The following is a 25277-nucleotide window of genomic DNA, read 5'->3' as shown; positions in this document are numbered from 1 at the left end:
ATGCAATGAAAGCAGAAACTAGGATTATTATAGTGGGAATAAAAAAGAAAAGTCAGGATGAAAGGAATACTGTTGAGTTCAAGGAAATATGGACTTTAAAAAAAACATTATTTAATTTGATGATAAGGAGATTAGATGAAAACAATAGTTTCAGGAGTGACAAGCAGAATGCTACTTAAGAAGTATGAGGGTGGTAGGAAAGAAGAGGTAACCTTGTAGACTGGTTCTTCTAAAAGTTTAGCAGGAATGAAAAATAAAGGATGAGATTTTTTTTTATTGTTTTACTTGATTTTTAGACTCAAGGAAAGATGGACATATTCATGGTTGAAAGCCAAAAGAAAAAGCAAATATATCTAAAGAGAGAAAAGTGGAGCAAGGTGATATAAGATATAGAATATGACATTCATATCCATAGTTTTAGCAAGAAAAAGGATTACTTCATCTTCTTAGATTTATAGGCAATGAAACATGGGTAAAAAGAAAATGGAGTAAAAGAACTGAGAATCGCACAGCAGATGGCTTTGATATATTCACTTAGAAGGCAAGATCATCTTCATAGAGTGAAGAGGGTAGAGGTAAATAGATGTTATTTTCCCCCAGCATGTAAGGTTTTAATCTGTGACCTTCAAAAAAAAACAAATTCTCATTTAGCATAAATACCAATAACTTCTATTACTTTCCTACTATTGTATCATCTCTTTCAACTGTTACTAACAAAACCATAAATTTCAGAGCCAAATTAAGCAAAAAAAAAAAAGCTATCATAAAAGCATTCCTTTTAATAACTCCAGCTCTCACTCCATCACTCCACTCTTTGCCCTCTACATTTTAAAATAGTACCATTATAAGAATGAGAAAAAAACATTTTTCTTATCTTCAATAAGTAGTTCATGAAACTTGGCTTATGTGATGAATGTGACAGTCAATAAAAGATGAATAAAAGAATTGCTATTCATCCCTGAAGGATAATTAAAGTTAGTGAAAGTTGCTAGTGGATTAATATTATGTTTTTCCCCAGGAGCAGTTAGCCTCTTGAGAGTAGGAGCAGATAAGGCTGGGAGCTAAACAAGTTAGCTGTTTGAAAATCAAGGGACATTGGACTGAAATAGAAGACAGTTCATTAAATGAAGCCAGAATTAAAGAAAATAGAGAGAGATCACAGGACTGAAACTCAAACTGAGGCTATAGACAAGCTTAGAGAGGGAAGCAGAGGTCTAGAAAAAGGAATCTCAGAGCTCAGGATCTTAGAAGTGAAATAATTTCAAGTATTTTCTTTGCAAAATATAACTTTGTGTTTTTTTTCATAAAGAAGAAAATAAATCATTCCAACTCTCTTCCTTTTGAAACTCCCCAATTTATTATACTACCTTTCCTATTAAGAGAAAGCCATTATTATTGTTTTTCTCTTAACTAATGGATATCACATTTTTTATTTTTTCATTTGCAAATAGAATAATCACATTTACAAAGAGGCTCAAGGCTTGACTTATCATCATAGCATTTAAACTACTCCCCAATTTAGTAATTATGCTTACCTATATTTCCTTTCTATAAATTCATTGCCACTTTGTCATAATATTCAATGCAATGTTGTACCTGGTTAACCCTGTAAAAATACTCAGTAGAAGACATTCATTTTTAAAATAAAATCCAAATGACTTTATCACTATAAATAGCTCTATGCTTGCAAAATTGAAGTGCAACTTGTTAAAAGAACAAAGTCTTTGAAATGAGTGGAACAAAGTATAATTAATGAAGGTAACAATTGTTTTTCCTGATGGTGTTTAGTTATGTATTCTTTCTTCCTTATGATTTAATACCAATAAGATCATTTAGTGCTAATGGTATAAAGATCAAATATAAAGCATCACCTATGCAAATATATAAAATCTTCTGCAAATGTAAAATAATCTGACTTTTCTAATACTTAAAATGATTCTTAATTGTAAAAAAAAAAAAAGAAGAAGAAGGCTTTGAGACTATGGAAGACAAAATAAACACTTTAATAATTATGTGAACCTCACAGGCATTAGTGGGTCCACTTCACCTTCAATCTTAAATGAAATAGACTTCATTAATATTTCCAACCATTTCTGCTTCTACTTGGGTTAAAGTTCTAATAAGAATAAATTCTCTAGGGAAATTGTGGTCTTTACTTTCAGGCCCCAGTTGAAACAGGAAGTATCAGGAGTAAAATGAAAAAAATACTAAAAGACTTATCCAAATATTTTTGAAGCTGCAAAAATATTCAGTGTAACTTTTGGGCAAAGGTACAAATTGCCTTTTATTTTGTAAAAATTGGCTCACCCATCTTGGGTTTATATTGGAAAAACCATCTGAACACAAGCTCAGCTCTGTTAAGTATTGTAGACTTACTTTTATAATAAAATTGGGATTTGTCTGGAGTAATGCATTTTAACATCACATCTTCATTCCACATCTATATTTTTAAACAAGGAGAGCCCATTAGAAAAGTAACAACAAAAATTCCCAAGAAACAGAACTCAGGCTATTGCTTCTTCAGATTTTAGCTACTGTAGCAATGTATTATATGCCAATAAAGACCATTTATTACCTAATGATGATAATACATTGATCTAATTTTATTACCTGTCTGCTATTGATATTTTTCAATATTTCTAGCCATTTGGAGATGGGGGTGGGGGAGGAGAGTGGCAAAGCAGCATTTTATTGAAAGGTTTCTTAATATGTTAGAATAACATTTGGATATCTTATAGTCCTCATAATAACACTAACATCACAAATCTTTGTCCAATGAGAATTTCTTAAGAGGAATACAATAATGGGAAGAATGTAGTCCATGCAACTCTGTGTAATTGAGGAAGTACTGGGTAACTTAAAGGGGGTTAGCAGAAAAAAGCCTGAAGTACTGATAAAATTACTCTCTGAGGCAAGCAGGAAGGGCACTGATGGAAATTAGGGAATACAGTCCCACCTCCTGTGGATGTCTTGGGTAACCCAAGCTTACTATATCCATTCTGAAAGCTAAAGTATGATGTCAAAAAAACCAAGGTTTAAATTTCCCCTGTAAATTTATCCATGGCATATGCCATCTTTGTTGAATCCCTTTTGGGTTAGACCTCCAGAATGTTCTGCCTTGTGATATCTGTATTCCCATTTCCCTTTCCCCATGCCCCACTCATGGTATCTTTTCTCCTTTTTATAACTATTTCTTTTAGGATGCTAAACTTCTCTTTGAATTTAGGCTACAAGGTATATTCTCTTTCTCCTGGTTAACTGTGAGCTCCATTGGGAAACTTGTCTTTTCCACTGTTAATTGTTAAAACCCCTTTCCTTGCTAACTATATAATCTCCCAAGTCTATTTCATATTTACCACTCCTGGTGCCTATTTTACCCCTTCATTTTGTCTGTAACCTATTCTCATAAATAAAATTACTCTTTGGCAAAGAGAAAGGCCATTGTGAATTTGTCACATGACCAAAAGCCTTTTTTCGTGTGCTTACACCCACACAAAATTTGATGCCAGTTGTTCACCTAAATCTCATCATTTGATACTACCCAGGACCTCATCATAATCTTGTCTTAGTGATTTTAGAAAGCCTGGGTCTCAGATTTTGTTTATATAAACAGAATACTTTTCCTTGAACATTCAGGAGAATAAGTTCAACAATGAAGTCTGGAAAGATACAAGGTTGCCAGAAATAAATGGCAAAATGGAGGTCTTTTTGAAGCAAGCAAAAACAGAACTATCTAAGGTTTGTAAAACTATGAGATCATAGGATCTGTGGGAGCCCAGAGATCATCTTGTCTAACCCCAGAATTCTTAGGGTCTAGTGGAACTAATACTATATTGAGACTCTAAAATCCACAGTTTTAACCCAAGCTCACCCACAGTCATATGACTTTAGGCAAGAATGTTAACCTTTCTTTGTCTCTTTCAGCATTGTTTTTGCTATTAGATTAGATTATTTTTTAAGGAACAGTTAGAATTAGGAATTTGGGTACCTGCAACAAGCAGTACAAAAAGAACCTTCAAGTCAACTATTCAATTCATGATGTGAAAAATAATAAGTAATTAAGACAGATTCAATGGAGAGTAATAGGTAATTAGTTAACTGTGATGACACAGAAATATTTCATTAACAATGAAAGCTAACAAGGCACTACTTTAATAATTCTTGTTAATTAGGTCCTGATTAGGCTCCCTTATTTTAATGCTGATAGAGACCTATGTGTTAATTTGGAGGATCTTTAGCTTCATGGGTAAAACCTAAGCAGTCTTTCCTATTTATAATTCTACTCTACAATTTGAGGTAATAAAAATATGTAGACCCCTAGCATCTATCTCATAATATATGAAGTCAACTATTGGGACAGAGTCAGAGTGACTCCCATGTTTTAACTTTGCTTAATCTCTGGGTATAGTGCTTAATCAGCCTGTAGCTTTTAGTTCCCTTTGGGACTAATTCTATGTCTTACAGAGTAATACTATCACCTGAGAGTTATTCCTATCTTTTTAATGATGCTATAAATGAGGAGATGCTTATTGTTATAAGTCAGTCATTTCTGCCTCTTTCACTCTTAGTGACCTCATTTGGGGTTTTCTTGGCAAGGATACTGGATTCATTTGCTATTTCCTTCCTCTATTGTATAGATGAGAAACTGAAGCAAACAAGATTAAGTGATTTGCCCAGTGTCACAAAGCTAGTGAGTGTATATGGCTGCATTTAAACTTATTGAACATGAATCTTCCTGATTCCAAACCCAATGTTTTATCCACTTAGCAGCCACTAAAGAGACACTAATTCCACCTCCTTCTCTACTAATCAGGATTGTCTTACCCTCATGTGTAAATTATTTTACTCTTGACTAATAAAATTCAAATTAGAATTTGGAGGCCAGTACCACTACAGCTGCCTGATGCCTTGTTGTACCAATAAGTTCTTTTTATATTTTATTTCCTGATTTTGCCTTTAATTGGATAAGTCATGAGTCAAACAAGATTTTCTTTTTTAATAATTCCATGTACCTTTCTAGATAAATTTATTGCAGTTACTGAATCTTGAGAATCTCCTTTGACAATTCTAATAATGGCTTTATTTTTCCTCCATATCATTAATTAACTTCTATACATAGCCAGGTATTCTTATCACATTTATCATGCTGCACAAGAAAAATAAGATAAAAAAGGAAAAAGAGAGAGAAAGAGAGAGAGAGACAAACAACAATAGCAAAGGTTAAAAGGTGAAAAGATCTATGTTGTGATGCACTTTCTGTCCCCACACTCCTCTCTTTAGATGTAGATGGCTCTATCCATCACAAATCTATTGGAACTGGCCTGAATTAAATAATTTATTAACAGGTCTTTAAAACTCACTAATGTTCATAGAAAAATAAAACAAAAGCATGTTAAAGTTTAAATAAACTTGGGGGCAGCTAGGTGGTACAGTAGATAGAACACCAACACTGAAGTCAGGAAGGCCTGAGTTCAAATAAGGCTCAAACACTTAACACCTCCTAGATGTACGATGCTGGGCAAGTCATTTAACCCCTATTGCCTCAGCAAAAACAAACAAACAAAAAAACACACAAGATATCCAGTAGATATTTTAAACTTTTTAAAACAGGTTTATATATCACTATTGCAGGCTCTAGTACAATATTTTTTAAAAAGTTGAAAGTATTACTACTATTAATTTTATAAATAAATTTACAAATAAGCTGCATTATAAACAGAGCTAACATTTTCATGAGTGTGTCATTTATTCCTTAAACCATTTGGCTCTCTAAAAACAGATGGTATCAAACATTTAGGATTAAACAAAAACATATTGACCAAAGTTTTCAAGTTCATATCTGAAAGGCAAAGTTGACGTGAAGAGCCAGCTGCCATATCTCCTGATGTAACTTGTTTGTTTATAATTTTTAAAAAACATTATCAACAGCTTTTGAAAGACCTTTTTTAGTATTTACTTTCTCTAATGACTTTGAAGAATATTTTTCCTCTGGGATTCTTAGGGGGAAAAAAGTAAGAAAGAAAGAGAGAGAGAAACATTTTCAATGTTTGTAGCATAGAAAAAATTAACCTAAATTACACAGAGATTCAGAAATAGCCCACCCCATCCAAAGATTTTGCTTGTCTAACTCTATTGCAGTCAGGTGATTCTAAGAATGCATGAAGAAACTTGAAACATGTATGGAACAAAGACAGTTTCCTTTAGTTTATCCTGGGTTACAAGGAAATCTCTCAAACTTCCCTTCAACTATTAACTATTTTTCCTCTTTCTTAGATTGTCAGAAAAGTGAATCCTCACAACACTTTTAATACTATCTAACCATGAGGGGAAAAGTCAAAAAGTAACAATTCTATTAATCTGTTATGTGATATAAGCACAGCATTTAAAACTTTATATGTCTGAGAAAATTAGAATTTATCATTTCATTATATAATCTTCTAGATTTTAAATTTTCAAAAGCAAATTGTTATCTTCTGGATTCACAAATATTATAATATCTTAGGAACAATTAACCTACAATTATTTATGTCAATGAAATTAACTAAAAGTTTTTTCTTACATTAAAATACCCTTTACCATCTGCAGATAACATGAAAGCTGTAACCTATTAACATTATTTTTATTATGACTCTCCAAAACAAAAATGTAATGAACGGTGTCCTGAAAATAACTCTGTGTTCTTGAGGACTATGCCAGCAGAATACAAGATCTGGTTGGGAATATGGTACTGGTTTACAGGATTTGATTGAATTATGTTTACTTTCTGAGGGCCAGCCTTGGTACAGAGAGTAGGCCAGATACTAACTAATGAATGACTTATCTATTCACACAGAAAGAAAAGCATAAAATCACCATTAGTTTTGTGTTAAAGATTTATGGGTCACAAGAGAAGTTTCATATCAATACATCCTGAGTATTTTCTTGAAAAAAGAGAATAAGGAGACTAGGTATGGTAAACAGCAAATGTTACCAAAAGTGACTGGTTCTTGATGAGAAATTTCTGAATAATCCGACTGTCAGATTTTTATGACAAGAATCTAAATAACAAGTTGAGAAACAGAGAGACAGAGACAAAGAGACCGAAAGGAAGAAGAGAAACATAGAGAGAAAGACAAAGAGACAGAGAGAAAGGAAGAAGAAAAGAAAGAGAGAGAAAGAAGAAAGAAAAAGAAAGAGAGGAAAAAGGAGGAGGAGAAGGAAGAGGAAAAAGAGGAGGAGAAGGAAAAGGAGAAGGAGGAGGAGGAAAAGAAGATGGAAGAGGAGGAAAAGAAGGAGGAAGAAGGAAGAAGGAAGGAAGGAGAAGAAGAGAAGGAAGAGAAGGAAAAGAAGGAGAAGAAAGGAATACAATTAAAACATCTCTAATGTTAAGTATTGGTAACTATTGTTAAGTATTGCTAACCTGACCTATTTAAACAAAAAGGGGAAAAATAGATAGAATAGATTCTCAGCATTTCCTAAGGAAGTTTAACCGATGTGAATCAATCAACAAAAGAGAATGCCAAAAGAGACTGAAAACTGCCAGCAAATATTTGATCATTTTGCCAAGGAGAGTGTTATAGGGGCCAAGAGCAACATGGTTTTATAATATAAACTTGTGTATAAATTATTATACAAGAGGATGGTGGAAGATTGTAAGCAGTACTGACTCATAAAAAGTAAGAATTATTGGAAGGTAAAACAAATTTACAGAAGCTTGACATGAGACTATCAGATCAGATCATGCTAAAGATATTCAACGATAAAACTGGAAGTTGGTTAACAAGAAAACAAGACAAAACAAAAAACCTAGGAAAATTATTTTTAAACTTCCAAACGAAATAATTTTCTCTTTTGATGATACTGGAGATGCTATATTTGGACTTCCAGTCACAGTCCCAAACATAAGGACCTAGAAATGATATTTAAAAAAATAAAGATAAGAGCAGCTGCTTGGGACCAAATATACAAAGGAGGTCTTTGTAGGACATGATATAATTATGAAATCAGGGAGAGATTTAATTTTCAAAATGTCTTTAAAAAGGAAATAAATGTTATATACTTGGGGGAGAAAATGCATATTTGTTGAAAAAAAAATCTATCCATATCACTATTTTCCCATCTCTACAAAAGTCTTAGGGGAATAGTCTCTGCAAATGACACATATTTGGTCACTAAGAAGGAATTAAGAAGGTTTTTTGTTTTGTTTTGTTTTGTTTTTTTAATACGATTCTACCCTCCTTTCTTTTATGGACGAATTTATCCCATTCACATTCATGGTATTGATTTTTAGGTTTGTTTTCCTTCCAAAATATTATTTGCTGTTGACCTTTGTCTTTGAAAGGAACAAAAAAAAAAGAAAAAAAGAAGAAGAATGAAAAAAAAAAAGGAAGGAACAAAATCAGTTGTTCTGTCTCTAATGCCACACTAAATAGTATATTCTTGTCCCCGGCTTAGCCTACTTTCCTGGTTACTTTGTTATGGCTAACTCCTACATCCATTTTCTCCCTGTAGTACCCCAATGAGAAGAAATGGTAAGCTTTTCTTTCTCCTACTTTTTCTAAGCTATTTCTATTGTCTCTCTCTGCCTCTCTGACTCTCTCTCTCTTTCTTGTGTATGTGTGTATGTGTGTGTGTGTGTGTGTGTGTGTGTGTGTGAGAGAGAGAGAGAGAGAGAGAGAGAGAGAGAGAGAGAGAGAGACAGAGACAGAGAGACAGAGACAGAGACAGAGACAGAGACACAGAAAGAATATATAACTGGAAGAAAATAATCTTTTCTCCTCCTTTCATAATTTATCCTTTTCAAGTTGCTTAAATTGACTGTAACCTGGGTTTCACTTGTCTACTGCATTTTTTGTTTGTGTATTTTGTCTATATAGATCTGCTTTTTTTAAACAGACATTAACTGGACTCCACTGATTTCATTGATCCATTTCCCCTTCATACATTAATCTCATGTTTATTTTTCACCTTTTTTAGGTGTAGGACTTTTTCTATGTTATATTCTTTCCTTTCTCATATTTCTTTTGTAAACCTTTGTAGGGATATTTGGCATGTGACTTGATTATATCTTGTAGTTTTTTTTTATTTTTTACTTTTCTCTAGAATAACATTTATGAGTATATAAAAATCAGGCTTTCATTCAGATGGTCTATGGAATATATAATTTATACTTTTACTATGGTTCAGACTTCATCAAAGTAAATGATGAAAAAACTTTCTCTGATTTCTGAAAATATGGTAACAAGAATATATGTCTAGTTCAAGGGAGACCACTTTCTTCAAAATATCTTATGTTTTTTTTCCAAATTGGTTATGAGAATATTCACATGTCCATCTATAATATTCTCTTTAAAATGTAATGTTCTCTGTTGAAATTTTCTTGGGGTCTCTGGCAGCAGCCTTCATTTCAATTCAGTAATCATCACACGAATAGCCAGGGGTTAAAGTCCAAATCCTTTATTGTCTCCTTCAAAGTGTTGTCTCCTTGGCTAGTTTTTCTGGAGGCCTTCTAGATCTTGGTTTCAGTGGAGAAGGGAAGAAGGAGAGCCTTCCACCACTTCTCTGTCTTCCTAGTTCTGATTCTGGCTGAGTTTGTCTGAGTTTATATGCTCTCTTATCATAGGTACGAATCTTGTGGAGCTATATTAAGTACATGTACTGAACTAGAGAACTGTTAAGCACATGCTAAATAATCATTGTCTCTCTCAATTCCACTGAGTTAGCAACTTAAGAATCCTTGTTCCAAATTCAGAGTTCTGGCCCATAACATCCATATAATCTTTTGATCTTATTTGAGAGGCTGAATGGCAAGTATGTATGATATGATGTGTACGTTTATGTTCAATATAATTCCATATGTTTACATTGACAAATATATATTTATTCACATTGAAGAAATTGATATTGATCAGGTCCTCATTGAGCTATACATTTATTTTAGAGTCAAAACTGACTACTAGCATCAAGAAATGCTAATAAATTTATATATGTGAATCATGTACATGTGGATGTACACAAAATATATCAACATAGTCTCACTGAGTTCTTTACGGCTTTTTTGACATTTAAATAGGTGAGCTTAAAGAAGAGAAAGAATCAAAACATGTATACTTTGTTTTCACAAATTTCCTGTAGAATTTGATGTTATATTCTCCTCTGACACATTTTCACATTCTAGAGGAAACACCCGTTTCTACTTATTTTCAAGGTCAGTCTTAGGGTCATGTTTTTCAAATAGCCTCTGGTGTAGGGCCAGGAACATAGACAAATAAAATGACATATATTTTTAAAAATACATATCGTTCAGAACAGGGGCTTCAGAAAGTCTCTATCTTAAGCCAAAAAAGAGAAAGACCCGTCTGAATATTTAGCCTGGAGTGAGCTGTACCCAAAATAGCAGGAACAAGCTAGACATATTATTTAAAACACCAGTGACAGATTAATCAGTACAGTTTCAAGCTGTGCCAAATTCACACTCCATCAAACATCACTGTTTTTTTAACATCAATTCTGACAGCAATGAAAACCAGAAATCAAATCTTATAGTCCACACAATCTTTATTTATGGTGGGTTTCTATTTGGTTTTTGTTTGTTTGTTTTGTTTTTTAACAGATATGTTGGGAGACTTTAAGCAATTTTATTTTTTCCCAGTTCTCTTACTTCCTATCTAATATATAAGAAACTCAACTCTTTCTTTTTTACCAGCAATTCCCTAGATGCCAAAAATTAGGGTTGTCTCCTTTACTTCCTTGTAGAAAAGGAGTTCTTAAATGGGATCAATGAATAAATTAGAGGAGATACTTGAACTTAGATATGAAAATATCATATATTTCTATAGAATTGGGTTCTTTTGTAATCTTTTGTATTTTACTTTATACATTATTCCAAGGAAGAATTTATCAGCACACCAGACCACCAAAGAATCCATGACAACAAAAGAGTGTTAATTCTTTTGGGGAATGTTCTCAAAATCTTTACTAGTGGAAAACATGTTCTAACCAGGCCTTCCCAGATGGAAAATTCCAAATACAGGTCAGTGATAGAGTTACTCTTAGAATCAACCTATTCAAATTGAGAAAAAAAAATCATAACCAGAAAGATGGCCAAAAGTCTCTTCTGAGTCTTTTTTTTTTCTTAGTCACTTAAAAGATTGTCAGCTAAGTTGTGACAGGATTGTATTCTGCCAACTGAGAAAAGACAAAAATCAGATTTCTTTTGAGATAATTAAATAATAAAAAGTTTCTTTTACAATGAATGCAATAGTGTTCAGTTTGTGACATTGTAAATGTAATACTCTTTACTCCAATTATCAGTTAAGAAAGGAGAATTTAAAGCCTCCTTGAGAATTCAACTTTTAAATTGCATTATGTTTACAACACATCAAGGTTGCATAAATGTATGTGTAACCAATCACTTGAGTAACAAGAAATAAATGCAGTTGTACCATCAAAATAAAATGATTGTATCATTTAGAAGACTTTTCTTTCATACTTTAAAATCTATTATTAACTTGTAAAACCTAGTATTTGAATAGATTCTCTAAATTTTTCTTTTACAAATTATCATAATCCTGCTATTTTAATATAAATTTAACTGTGATTGATGAATAATTTAAAGAATATGAAACATTTAAATTATCAGATATCTTTTGCCAATTCTCATACAGGGTTTATATTTAGAATGATCCATGTTCTATTGATATGCCTACTTTCTTCAGTGTTAGAGATTTCAATACCTCTCAAATTATTCATTCTCAGTCATTTTCCTCCACATCTTTCCAATAGAACATTGACCTTATACACTTCTCTTCATCAGAGGTATAAAACACACAGGGCCAGGAGTGTGGTCCCAACCAAATTAAAATGTAACTGAAAAATATTTAACAAAATAAATAAAAATACAATATAGATTTTATTATATGAGATAATACTATGTAATATAGATAATTTAAAAAGAATATAGATGTTAATATGTGGTTTTCTAAATACCTATAGGGATCTTTAGGTCCCATTTCTATTTGAGTTTGATACCCACTGCTCTGTATGCTTCATAAATATTTGGCAAGGTATGCAAAATGCATGTTAGCAGTGTTAATTAAACTCTTTTTACTGATCTAAGGAAGGAAAAGATTAATCATCAATTCCATTTTTATTTAAATAAATTTCTATTTAAATCTAAGTATATTAATAGTTACACAGAAGATTCCAAAATGAATATATTAAGACTCAATGCTGAGCCAACAAAATTTTATCATTGACTATCCAACTCAAACACATGTGGCTGAATAAACAATAATTTTATCAAATAGCCTTTAACAACTGAAAAGGTGATAAAATGAGTCACAATTAGTTCAAGCTAGCTAGATTCATTATTTCTTTATTCTGATGATATTTTTTAAAGAAATCATACAGACTTTACCTCATTGACTTGTTTTTTATCTAAGTGGAAAATCTGACCCGAACTTGTAGAAGCAATCTCTTCATAAACTTTATAACCAATATGGCCTCTATCATCACAGTCTCCTGTCAGCACGAATACCACCTGTAATCAAAATGATTCCTGGGATGAGTTTTTTAAACCCAATTGCATAAAAAATACAGGATAAAAGGGTCAAGCTTTTATTGTCAATAATTTATCTCTTGGACATTTTTATTATGTATTTCAGATGGAAAACATAAAAATTGGTGCACAAATAACTTGTAAATAATAGGAATGCTGTTAAGCTTCTTGAGAAGATGTGTGGAGTCATATATGAAGTCAGAATGATGCAGGTTTAAATCTATCCTCTGACATTAGTTGTATGACCATGGACACTTTCAGTGTCCTCAGATAACTTTCTGAGATTGTAAATTATTGATGAATTATTTATCTGAATCAGTACTAAGAGTTTTCACCCAAGAAGATTCTTACCCATGAAATCACAGGTCAAGATCCAAATTTTCTCCCTTAAAAAAAGCAAATACCCGAAAAATCCAACTCATGAAGTATAGAGGGCTAAAACTCCAAAAAGGTATGCCTGAATCAGACAATCTGAGCACTTAAGGCTAATTATGTATTCGATGTGAGACAATGATTCTATTAGCATATGTTTGGATAAATGGCTCTTCTCACTGTTGGTGCTTGCTGAATATTTGGTGTTAAGGTAATCATAGGGAAGAACTGGAAGGCGTAGGGACAGAGGCCAAAGTCACTTGGCAGGACAAGGAGGAGAGAGGTTGGCAACTCTGGACTCCCGAATCCAGGATTATGCTTGGCTGCCTCTTTCACTTCTCCCCCTACAGACCAAGGTCTTTGATTTAACCTGACTCTGGCTGACCCTAAAGCCCTCCAGAGACCTAGTCTGTACTCCACAATGAAGATTAAATTTCTATATATAAAGATATGTGTATTAACTAATATGTATACATAGGTCCAGTTACTGCTTTGCACAAATTATAGAATTGTTCAGATCTAATAAGTGATCTCTAGTGCTGCTTACCCCTATGGTCACCTAGTAAAAGCCTGGGAATGAATTTACACTTACTTGTGACTGCTTCTGTTGGATGAGTTGTAATACTTCATGAGTCAGTCTATAATCTTTGGATCGTGCATCAGTAAATACATATATAAAAGACCCAGGAAGAGAAATTTCCAGGGCAATTTTGATGGCTCCAATGCTCATTTCTGGACAATCACCACCACCCTGTTCAAAAACACAGAAGTTCTTTCATTAGTGGGTGAAAAAAGCATTATCAATTATGTTGAGGTTCTTCTAATGAGTAAGATTCATTTTCCTCTCTTCCAGATATGTCCTATCTAATAAGACCCTTTACAAGGAAAAAAAAATGTTTGAATAAGTTGTAATATACTAGTTTATATGATCAAGAATGTCTCATACAGGTTAACATACTGAAGGTAACTCAATGTTTCTATATGAGTATTTTACTGAGAAATAGGAAATGTCACTGACAAGAACATGAATATTAATGATGGCAATTGACATATATATGTATATGTAAAATATAGGCATATATTGCTATTATGTATATTATATAATTGAAAAATTATATATGATGACTATTATCATTTACATTACACACAGTAGCCTATCCCCCTCATTTTATCTACCTTAAATAATGTCTGTGGTCCTCTCCACTTCTGGGTTCTATGAAAAACAAATGCTATGACCCTTTTAATTTTTTTTCTGTGTCTAACAGCTAATTGTAAACAGCTTTTCTCTACTTGTCTTCCATCCCACCTCTCACATATGCTCTAAGAATCCAAATTATTTTCCCCTTCCATGAAAGGCCAGCAATGCAGATAGGGAATGACTATTCACCCAATTAAATCTGACTCTATGGATTGTTTTTGTTGTTGTTTTGTTTTGTTTTCACTACTAAGACAGAATAACTGGATAATAAAGAAGATCCTGTTAGAATCCTTCCAACTCAATAATTCTTGGGCACTTTTAGAGCAGTCATTATCATCTTGAAAGAACTTAAAGAGGTCAACTAGGTAATCCTATCCCAGTGAGCTTCACAGTTATTTTGATCAAATTCCATGTTTATTAGTTAACAAAAAGTTATAAAATTATTTCCAGTCTTACAAAAGTGTAGGACACTATTCTTTGAAAATTCTGTGATTTCATCATAAAGAATATTTCTTTTGACCACTGTACCCAGCAATACCTCCAAACTTCTCTAAATGGTTTTTATAATTTATTTTGGCCAAAAGAATTCATCTCTTGATGCCCAACCTTCTAACAAGTAACCTTTCCGAATTTAGTTTGGCTGGTATTTGAATAACAGAAATAATCTGCCATTGGGCCCGTATTCAAACCTTTTCACCTTAAGCATACCTACTAAAAGTCAGTTGGCTTAGTGAAGTACTTAGAGTCCTTGCCATATACAGTTCATTTGAAAGCCAAGAATGTTTAATCTAGAAAAGAGAAGACTTGGGGGGGGTGGAGGAAGGGTCATGATAGCTGTTCTTAAGTACTTGAAGATTATTGCATAGGAAAGAAGGATTAGACTTGTTTTGTTTGGACCCAAAAGAACCATTAGACTATAATTAAAATATAAATCCTTCAGAGCAGGGATTTTTATCCTCTTTTTTTTTTTTTTTGCATGTTCTTAAATTTAAGCTAGTGCTTAAATTCTAAACCACTTGAATTGTTTGTGAGGCACAAGAAGTATGTGATCAACATTCTATCTTTTATAATTCTCAGTATGTTAAGTGATGATGACAGAAGAAAGAGAGCCTATATCAGAGACCTACATTCAAGAATTGCCTTTAATAGGTTTGTGTTCAATTACATTCTCTGACACATGCTTGGCTATGTGACTTTAGTCAAGCCATTTACCTCACTGCCCAAAAGACTGAATTGTTGAGTAGCTTTTGATATTCTTTAGTGGAGGAAGACTATTCAGCAGAGTTTTCGAATTGTGAAATTTGGGTTTAAAATAAACAACAAAATGTAACATTAGTTGTTACACTATTTTCCAGGGTAAACCTCCAATATCATTTGCCTTTATAGATCCTACTTTGGAGTACTTAATCTTTTTAGTTACTTCTTTAGTTACTTAGTTACTTTTAGTTACTTTAGATACTTCTTTTAGTTACTACTTACTTTAAAGTATCTTTATTCATTTGTTTCTACAGTACATTGATGAAATAAGATATTATATTTTAATTGGGCTATGATCAATACCAAGAAGTACAGATGCAGCATAAATCGCCATGGCTAACTTTATAATAAGTGTACAATCAACACTTAACAGCATTAGCAAATATTCCTTTGAAAGTAGAGAAGAAATGATAAAAGGAAAGAGAGAGGAAAGAGTTCATTATTTTTTGTGTATATGACACCTATTATTTTAAGACAAAAATACAGTAAAAATACAGTCAATTAAGGAGAGAATATGATAATTAAAGGAGACTACTAGTAGAACAAATACTTAAAGAGGAATGATAGTGTTATATAAATTACAATTGTAAATAAATCTTCCTATGATAAATTAGTACTTGGTAATCTACAGTGATTCAATAATCAAAATGATTTCACTTGACTTTATGCTGTACAAAGAATTAGCACTTTGGAGTCAGCTTCCTATGACTCCATTCCAAAAGCTGTATATCAAGAACCATTGGTTCTCCTAATATATTTTAGCCTTTATCTTACTATTACTTAGCTTATATGTGATAAGTTTACAAATATAGTGGTAACTCCATATGTTGTTAATTGGTTCCATAGGGCACAAGTGGTAAAGACAAGTAACCAATGAATTTTTCCCATAAGGAGTACATCTCCAGTTCCCCAACTGGGGTTTACAGCTGTGGAGAAACAAGCCAGCTCAGTCCAGCCAGGCTCCTCTCTTCTTGACCCAAGTCATTTTCTGAGAGGAACTAAGACCTTTAAAACTCTCCCACCACCCCATTCTGTCCATGCTTACTGGGGCTGCCAGAAGTCCTGGGTCCTCCACTGGCACCCCCACCTCTACCTATGTTCCTGCTGCTTCTCCTCCTCCTGAACTTGCTCTATGCCCCTCCCAGTATTATTATTTGGGGATCCAGGTAACTATACAGCAGCCACATAGTCCTTCAGAAACTGCCCCAGGAACCTGTCCACCGAGGCACATAATCTCAGCATTGTAGACTTCAACCTAAATGCCTTTGCTGAGCAGGAGAAACCAGGGTCGATGGAAATACCAATGGCAGCAGGAGTTGGACAGTACATCTGGCCAACGTCACATTCCTCCTCCTCCTCCTCAACCAAGATAACAACCATGTGAGACATGTTTTTCTCATCAAAACTGGTCAGCAAATACTGAATTTGAAGAATTTCAAAGCAAAGAAATGTTGAAGTCCTACTGTAACCATAAGCTCAATTACAAACAGGAGTTTAAAAAATTCTAATTCATTGTTTTACTTTAAATATTTTAAGTGAAAAGTGAGGCTGTATTTATTTGTAAGAGAATACAAAGTTACCTACCACTTATTCCTATCGCTAAAAGTAACTAATCTCCTATTCTATAGATACAGTAATAGTTATAGTCTTTCAAAAAAGTACTTATTTAAATGCTTCCTAAAATTTGTATCTATTATTGTAATGTGAAATCCTTTATTATTCTTCATACAATTTATAATGGTACCACTTCCCTATAAGAAGACTGCCTGCTCTAAAGCAAATATCAGGTACCTCACATCATTAGATGTCTCACAGAACTGGAACAGAATCTAAAGTCTTTCAAACTCCAGCTGTGGTCTAACTCAAGGTTAGTAAAAAGAAAAAGGCAGTTTAAATAATTGTGTATATTTCAACAAAAAGATTCAGAAGTCATTTTAACCCTTTGAATGACCAAGAATCAATTTATCCAGTGGAATTAATTTTGTCATCAGACAAATCTTGAGTACAAACCTTTGGTTTAATATGTACCAATGAGAATTTTGTGAACCTATGACAATAATGATTCGTATATTTAAATGGACTCAGGAGTTCTAAAAGTAGTCAGTTAATCAACAAGTATTTATTAAGGGCTAACTTTGTGTCAGACATTATGGTAAGCATTGGAGCTATAAAGAAGCCAGTGGGAACATATTTTCTGTTCTTAATAAGTTCTTCTATTCTAATGAGGGAGAACACATTCAGGTTAGATAGCTAGACAGAAAAACAGATAATCAGAGAGAAAGACAGACAGACATGGAGGGAGGGAGGAGACACAGAAAAACACACAGAGACAGAAACAAAAACAGAAAAACAAAGAGATAGAGACAGACAAACACACACAGCAATCTTCCCCTTCTCTCCTTTCCTGGTCCCTTTTATGTGTTGTCTTCCCAATTAAGATTTAAGCTTCTTCAGGATAGGGAATGGATTTTTGTTTGTATCTATATCCTCATTGATTATTATATTGTTGGTACACAGTAAAGTGTTTAATAAATGCTTTATCTATCTCTGCTATTTCCTCTTCCTTCAAGTACTAGCTCAATGCTATTCTTCATAAAGTCTATCCTGATCTATATAACCTAAAAGTAATTCCTGTTACCTTGATTCCTTCCGTCAATCAATCAAAAAGCCATTTATTGAGTACCTATGTGCCAGAGACCATGCAAGGTTCTGGGAATTCAAAGAAAAAAGCCACATGGTTTCTGCTCTCAAAAAACATACATTCTGTTAGGAGAGAACATGTACATATAAAGGTATATACAAAAGAGAGGCAAAGTATTCAAGAGAAGATGGAGTTAGCACCTGGGGAATTGGATTAGTCAAGCTCTCATGATGAAAGTGACAAGTCAGGATTCTTAATTGAGGAAGGAGTATATTTCAGATATGGAGGACAGCTGGTGCAAAGATATGGAGGTTGGAAGTAGAATGCCATGTATGTGAAATATTAAAAAGACCAATTTGGATGGATACTATCAAGATATCAAAAACATATGCATAAAGGTCTTTTTCAGTAGTTGGGTGGGCAAGAATGGTTCTTTGTCATTAATTGAGCTTTATACAAATTCTACTCTTTTTTAAGATAACCTTTTATATTTGGTCTTCATAATTTCTTTATCTGAATCCATTAAAAAAGTTATGTCTATGGAAGCAATATCTATATGGCAAATTTGTGTGTGTGTATTTGTAATTGTTCATTCTTTTTTCCTTTTTCTTTCTCTCTCTCTTTCTCTTTCTCTTTTTTTTTTTTTTTTTTTTTTTTTTTGCAAATAAATGTATCTATACAAGTTGAAAGCAAAACAGAAATCAGAGAAGATATACCAGATAAAACAGGACAAATGGAGTAACTCAGTCTAATCAAAAGGAGTCTGAGACCTCACCAAGGGGACATTCCCTAAAGTCGCCAACATTTCAAAGTAAGAATAGGGACATGAGGAAGATTGATAGTTCTTCATATGTTAATGTCTTTCCAGGGTTCGTATGTTTTTTTTCCTCTTTTCAGCAACCTGAAGTAAAATTGATAGTGTCCATTTTCTCACTTTTAAAGTTAGAAATCATACTCTTTTCAACAGTGGGAAGATTCAAGGTAGTTCTAATGGTCTTATGATGGAAAGAGCCATCTGCACCCAGAGAGAGTACTGTTGGGACTGAGTGTGGATCACAGCATAGTATTTTCACTTTTTGTTATTGCTTGCTTGCATTTTGTTTTCTTTCTCATTTTTTCCCTTTTTGATCTGATTTTTCTTGTGCAGTATGATAATTGTGGAAATATATATAGAAGAAATGCATGTATTTAACATATATTGAATTACTTGCTGCTTGGGGGAAGAGTGGGAGGGAGCAAGGGTGAATGTTGAAAACTATCTATGCATAGTTCTGAAAATAAAAAAAAAAAGCTTTTTATTTTTTTAAAGCTAGAAGTTATAGCAAGCCAGACATTAAGAAACTGGAATTCTTTCTTTCCTGCTCTCACTAAATTTGTCCTGTCTCTGATGCACATGTGAGGCTCTGATCTCCACCAATGAAGATAAAGCCCCATACAATACACAAAGTTCTTTGTGCTACAGCCTTTATTTTTGAATAACATAATAATCTTGGGGTAAAATAGTGGATGATGGGTAATGTCTTGACTTACACTTGAATTGAATTGAATTGAGTCAGAGGTAAGTTATTAGCCTCGGAGTCATCAAATCCAGTGGCAAGATGAAAGTTAAGAAGTATGGTGATGGCCTGGAATGCAATCCATGACCCTGTCATCTTCCATGTCTGACCAAGCTCTAAGTGCTCCACAGTGCCTACTTCAGCCACCTTCATGATCATTGAAACAAACTATTTCATCTACTCATTTCACCAGGTAAGTCTTCAATGCTCTGGCAGACATTCCCCAAACTTACTGTCAGGTTTTAAGTCAGTTACCCTCAATTTGAAACCATTTGTCAAGATGACTTGTGTGTGTGTGTGTGTGTGTGTCTGTCTGTCTGTCTGTCCACATTTGTATAAATGAAGAAGGAACATTTTCATTCTATCACATCAAATCTTTACCACTATTATTATTATTTATTAGACTTTTAGTTTTATTCCTTCAAGCATCATGATGAATCTTTCAATTCTTCATCTTAATTTTCCATGAAAGGTATGAAGTCTTTGTGGGTTTTTTGTGATGTTACCCATAAAAGTATTATTGATAGAAGAAGAAAAGGAAATTCCAAAATCATAGCTCCATCTTTCCGGAATGAAATTCTGCTAACCTAAATTATTTGAGAAGTAATTATAGAGTGAAGATTTCACTAGTCTTCCCAAGTTTTAAGGTTTTTATTGTCTCTGTCAGACTTATAAATATCCTCCATTATAAACCAGGATCCTGAAAGTGAAAGGAATGCTGGCTAGAAGAGTAAAATCAGATTTTTTTTTACCCTAATAATTTTCATAATTCATTAACTAGCTCAAAAGATGAAGCAAACATTACCTAGTCCAAGAATTTGATGCAAATTGCTCCAAAGTGAAGTTTCACAATAACATAACCCAAACTGGCACAAATAATATGAAGTAATTAAAACTATTATTCTCTTAATTTTAAGTATCAACCCAGTAAATATTAATAAATACTGGAAAGATAGTCCAATGGTACTGACATTTTGATATTCTATAGAAAGCATTTTTTGCAGTATCCAGAGAAAAATCTCTGCAGTAATACAGAATTAAATCCTTAATGCATCTTTCCAAAAACAGGAAGATCAATCTCAACCAATCTAAACCAGTTAGAATATAAATAAATACCTATAAATACATAAATAGTATGAAATACCATCCTTCCTTGAAGGCCATCAAAAACAGAAACATTAAATTTCAATTTTGTCTATTTCTGACTCTCTTTTTGTTTTAATATTATGTACAAAAATACAAATATATAAGATATAAAAGAGAAAATTAGTATTAAAAAGGAATGCAAAAGGACTATTCCCCAAGGTAGGACTTTAGCTGAGACTTAACATTCAAAAGACTGAGAAGAAGCTTGATTCTGTAAGCAATTGGGAGCCACTATAGTTGTGTGAAAAGTGTGAAAAAATGATATGGTCAAACCTGTACTTTAAGATCAATTTGGAGAATGGAGTGGACTGGAGAGAGAAAGACTTTAGACAAGGGGAGACCAAGCAGAGTACTATTATTAAGATTCCAGGTGTGAAATAATGAGGGCCTGTACAAAGGGCAGTGTCAAAGGGAAAAAAAAAGGAGATATATAGAAGAGATTCCACAAAGATAGAAACAACTGATTGAATATTGGAGACACAGACAGAGACAGAGATTGAGAGAGACAGAAAAAGACAGAAAGAGATAGAGAGGGATTGAAGACATCTACGTTATAAACCTGAGTAACTTAAAGGATGATAGTATCCTCATAGTGATGGGGAAATGGGGAAGGGGAGAAAGGTTAAGAAGGAAAAATAAATGAGTTCAATTTCGGACCTGTTGAGTTTAAGATTTTTGTAGGACATCTAGTTCAAATAATCCATAGAAAGTTAGAGATATGGCTTTGGAAAACAAGAAAAGTTAGCACTGGACAAATAAATCTAAGACTCATCTACATAGACAGATAATGGTTGCCACTGTGGGAGTTGATGAGATTCAAAAACAGGTCATCCAGTCTTCACTTGGAGCCTAATTAGATCATTATGTGAAACAGAAGAGAGGGAAAAGACAAGAGCGCCAAGATAGACCTTTGGGGGAAAGGCATTGTATGGGAAGGGATTATATTTGTTCTGTTTGGCCCCCAAGGGCTGAGCTAAAAACTATGGATGGAAGTAAATACTTTCCCCACAAAAAAAAATGTTAGACAATTTTTAACAATTAGAAGTATCCAAAAGGAATAGACATCCCCAAATGAAATGGCCTACTTCAGAAAATAGTGGATTTCACCTAATGGGAAATTTTTAAGCAAAGGCTAGATGGATACTTATCAGATATACTGTAAATCAAATTTTTCTCCCAGTGTTGGTTCATTTGCATGTTCACCCAGATACTCTCCAACTTGAAATTCTATGGTTTTGGTACCAACATAAACTTAAGTAATCATTCACTTACTCTGAGTCAAATAGTACAAGAAATTTTAAATATGAGGGTTCACAAAGAAAAGTAGATCATTGTTTCAACACTAGTAAAGGCAATACTCTGCAGCCTTCTCTTTAAGCAATTGATTTTGAACTTAGCCATCTCTGTTCCCTTGAAATAATACCTAATGGAACTTTGGTTCATTTCCATCAAAGGAATGTTTATGATGAAGAGAGATGGCACTAACCCTACAGATATAATCCCAAACCAGAGGCATTTCTTTTATTTCTCCTATATCTGTTCTTGAAACAGTCTTCTAATCATAAAACCCTCCAAAATGTAGCCTTTGACTTTTATGGAGAAACCAACAGAAAGTCTCAAGGCAGCCAGTAAATTGTGGATGTTAAGTTAAAAAGGAAACATTTTTAACTCACATATGTCAGAAATTCATGCTGGCAATGCTCACACATCCCAAAGGAGAGATCGGTGTAGACCATTTAATTTTTCCCTGCTGTTGCAAAGCCGGTGTCTTCTTTTAAAAAATGATCACTCTGCCTTGAGATCTACATTTGCAGACAGGGGTTTTTATTATAATGGCTTTGACATTACTTTTTTGGGAACAAAACATTTTTCTCTGTGCACATGCACAAAATTATATACTTCAAATGTTACCTTTCAGGTGACAGTTTATCAATGTTTAAATCTTTTAATCGAAAAGAAAGTGTAAAAGTAGTCCTGGTAATTCTCCTAGTCTTTAGTCAAACTGCTTGCTTGTCATTATCATAAATATGATTTCCTACAAGGGAAAGTAAGGATTCTCTGCCATCCCTCTACTTCAAAACATTAAAATGCAATGCTCAAAATTCTGCATTTTGTCATTTCTTTTTTATTTACTTCAATTTTTAAATCCTTTCTGACCAATCAAGTTATTTTATTAATTCCAAGGTTTAAATTTATATACTTGGTTGGGTGCTTTGGATTTCTTTCTAGGTTGAGCCATTTGGATCACTCAGGGAAATTCAGGAACTCTGTTTTTGGCAGCTTCTTCTTATAGACCTGGAGGCCTAAAGTTCTTGTGAGTTTGAATCCTTAATTGAAGGAAATAAATAATATTAAATTTTATATTATATAAAAATAACTAAAACCTCTTAATTTTATACTTCCATTTCCAGAAAGGAGAAAAGTTGTTTTGTTTTTTTTAAATTGTTGGATAAAAAGTTATTCCTCTCATTCATCCCACCTTCTCTGTTCTTCATCCTCACATCCATAAAAGATAGATTCATTCATTCATGTTTTAATCAGCCCAAACTTTTTTCCCTTTATATATCATCAGGACTGCAAGGAAACATAGATTATTTAGTTTAGGCCCTTCACTTTACAAATAAGAAGCCTAAGGCCTAAAAAGATAAATGACATGCCAAGATTACCTAATTATTGTTAGGAGAGGAATAAAAATCCAGACTTGCAGAATTCTTTTCTGTCATATTTCTTCCCTTAAATATCTCCTTTTAGAAGAAGGGAAAGAGATACAAGGTAAGAGAAAATATAAGCTACTCACAGTTTTACTTATACATTTAAGAAATGTTTCTTTCAAATACAGAGGCTCATTAGCAAACTATCCTCAATGTAACAAGAAAGGAAGAAAACAACCTACTCCCCTCCCAGATTCTCTTGATTATGACCAAAAAACAAATGGCACCACTACCATCAGTGTATGTGAAAAGTAACTTAGCCTTTCCAAAAATGGAAGTATCTGTAGTTATACAAGTCAGTGTACAAAGCATCTTACCGTAGCATATGCTTTGGGTCTTCATCATTACTTTATGAATAGGTGAAATTATAACATTCAATTTATAGAGTTAGAAACTGGGACTGAGAGAGGTGACCTACCCAGAGTCATATAACTAATAGGTGTCAACAGTGGAATTTAAATTTAGGTCTTGTGCTCTGGCCTTCATGTCATACTAACTCTTTTGCTATCTAATTCATAGAAGAAAAGTATTTTATAAATCATCAAAGCATTAAATAAATATGAGCTACTATGATAGGTATTATTCTTTTATTCTGCAACTACACAGAAGAGAAAAAGCCTCCCCATCCTTTGGATAAACAAGGTTAGCCAGGAGAGGAAGAGTCAAGTTCAATATTTAACCTGGAATATGATTATCTATCATCAACTGCTCAAATATAACCTCCATAAGAGAAATAACTAAAGGTAAAATGTGAAGACAGTTGTGCATTTCCAAGAAAAACATAATATGATAAAATATGTCCAAATGATCTAGCTATTTTTCAGTTCTTAGATTTCATTTTAGTCTGGAAATGGAACAAAAAGGAATCAGAAGACTCCCCTCTTGGTTTATGTTTCAGTATCTATTTTATTTGTCATGTTTTACTGATAGCGATATTTTCAAAGTACTAAAGGTATTTTAGATTGACTAAAATATTTGTATAAGCTCTGAAAAAAGACACATTTGATCATAAATGTCATTCCTCAAAAGAGGGGAGATCTCAGTTATTCTGACAATTGTGTTTTAAAGATTAATTCCTTAAAATATCAATAAGACTAAATTGATATCCAAATTACACATGTACTTCTTGATAACCAAATTGGGACCCAAAAAGGTCCCAGAGACAGATGATAAAATGGAATCCCCTCCTCTTATATTTGAGTAGCATTTTGCAGAAGCAGAATGTTCATCATCATCACTATTTCAATTAGTTTTGTAAACATTTTTCTCTCTTATAAAGAAAATGTAGTGGAATAATCAGATTTGGTCATAGTACAAAAATAAAAGGCATCAACAAAATTTTATTTTTGATATCATAATTTCTAAGGAGAGACTGCTATATGGGATGGGGGAAGTGAATGAAAGTAAGAGTCTAAAAGAGGCAAAAAAGTGAAATGATGAGCCCTGTCAAAAACTTACAAGAAAAATGCTCATGAAAAATAAGACCAGAATCTCCCAAATTTTCCTTTTCTATTATTCCATAAATGCTTAAATTCTTTTCTCCCCACTTTCATCTGTCTTTAAAGAAGTAACTTGCATTTGACTCAGCTGAACTTCATACATAGCTCATTGTGAGGATCAACCTTTTACACAATGCAATTATTTTAATAACCATAGTACATATTCTTGCACTGAAACTAGCTTGCTCAACTATACTTCCTACCCAACCTAAGTTCTAATTTTACCCATCCCAGTCTTATGAACTGTCGCTTTCTTTAGCTACACGTTCTATATATTTTTTAATTAATCCATGATCTCTGCGACTAAAGTATGAACTTCAATAAAACTAAAGTCAACTAAAAGGTGATGACTGGAAGTT

The 25277-nt window shown here is 33.2% G+C and overlaps 1 protein-coding gene across 2 annotated transcripts in view; it reads right to left on the bottom strand.

Annotated features, from left to right (window-relative positions):
- Positions 1 to 25277, bottom strand: part of HMCN1 (hemicentin 1) — a 478149-nt gene that overhangs the window by 324797 nt on the left and 128075 nt on the right. For both annotated transcript variants that reach the window (XM_074308592.1, XM_074308593.1), the window contains exons 3-4: positions 13503 to 13661; positions 12398 to 12520 (exon numbers count right to left, since the gene is read on the bottom strand). In XM_074308592.1, coding sequence (XP_074164693.1) covers positions 12398 to 12520; positions 13503 to 13661 — 282 coding nt within the window. The remainder of the gene's footprint in view (positions 1 to 12397; positions 12521 to 13502; positions 13662 to 25277) is intronic.

The sequence above is a fragment of the Sminthopsis crassicaudata genome, chromosome 4 (genome assembly GCF_048593235.1).
Source record: "Sminthopsis crassicaudata isolate SCR6 chromosome 4, ASM4859323v1, whole genome shotgun sequence".
Lineage (NCBI taxonomy): Eukaryota > Metazoa > Chordata > Mammalia > Dasyuromorphia > Dasyuridae > Sminthopsis > Sminthopsis crassicaudata.
The sequence above is the reverse complement of the archived record's forward strand: the minus strand, read 5'-3'. Positions and strand labels throughout refer to the sequence as shown.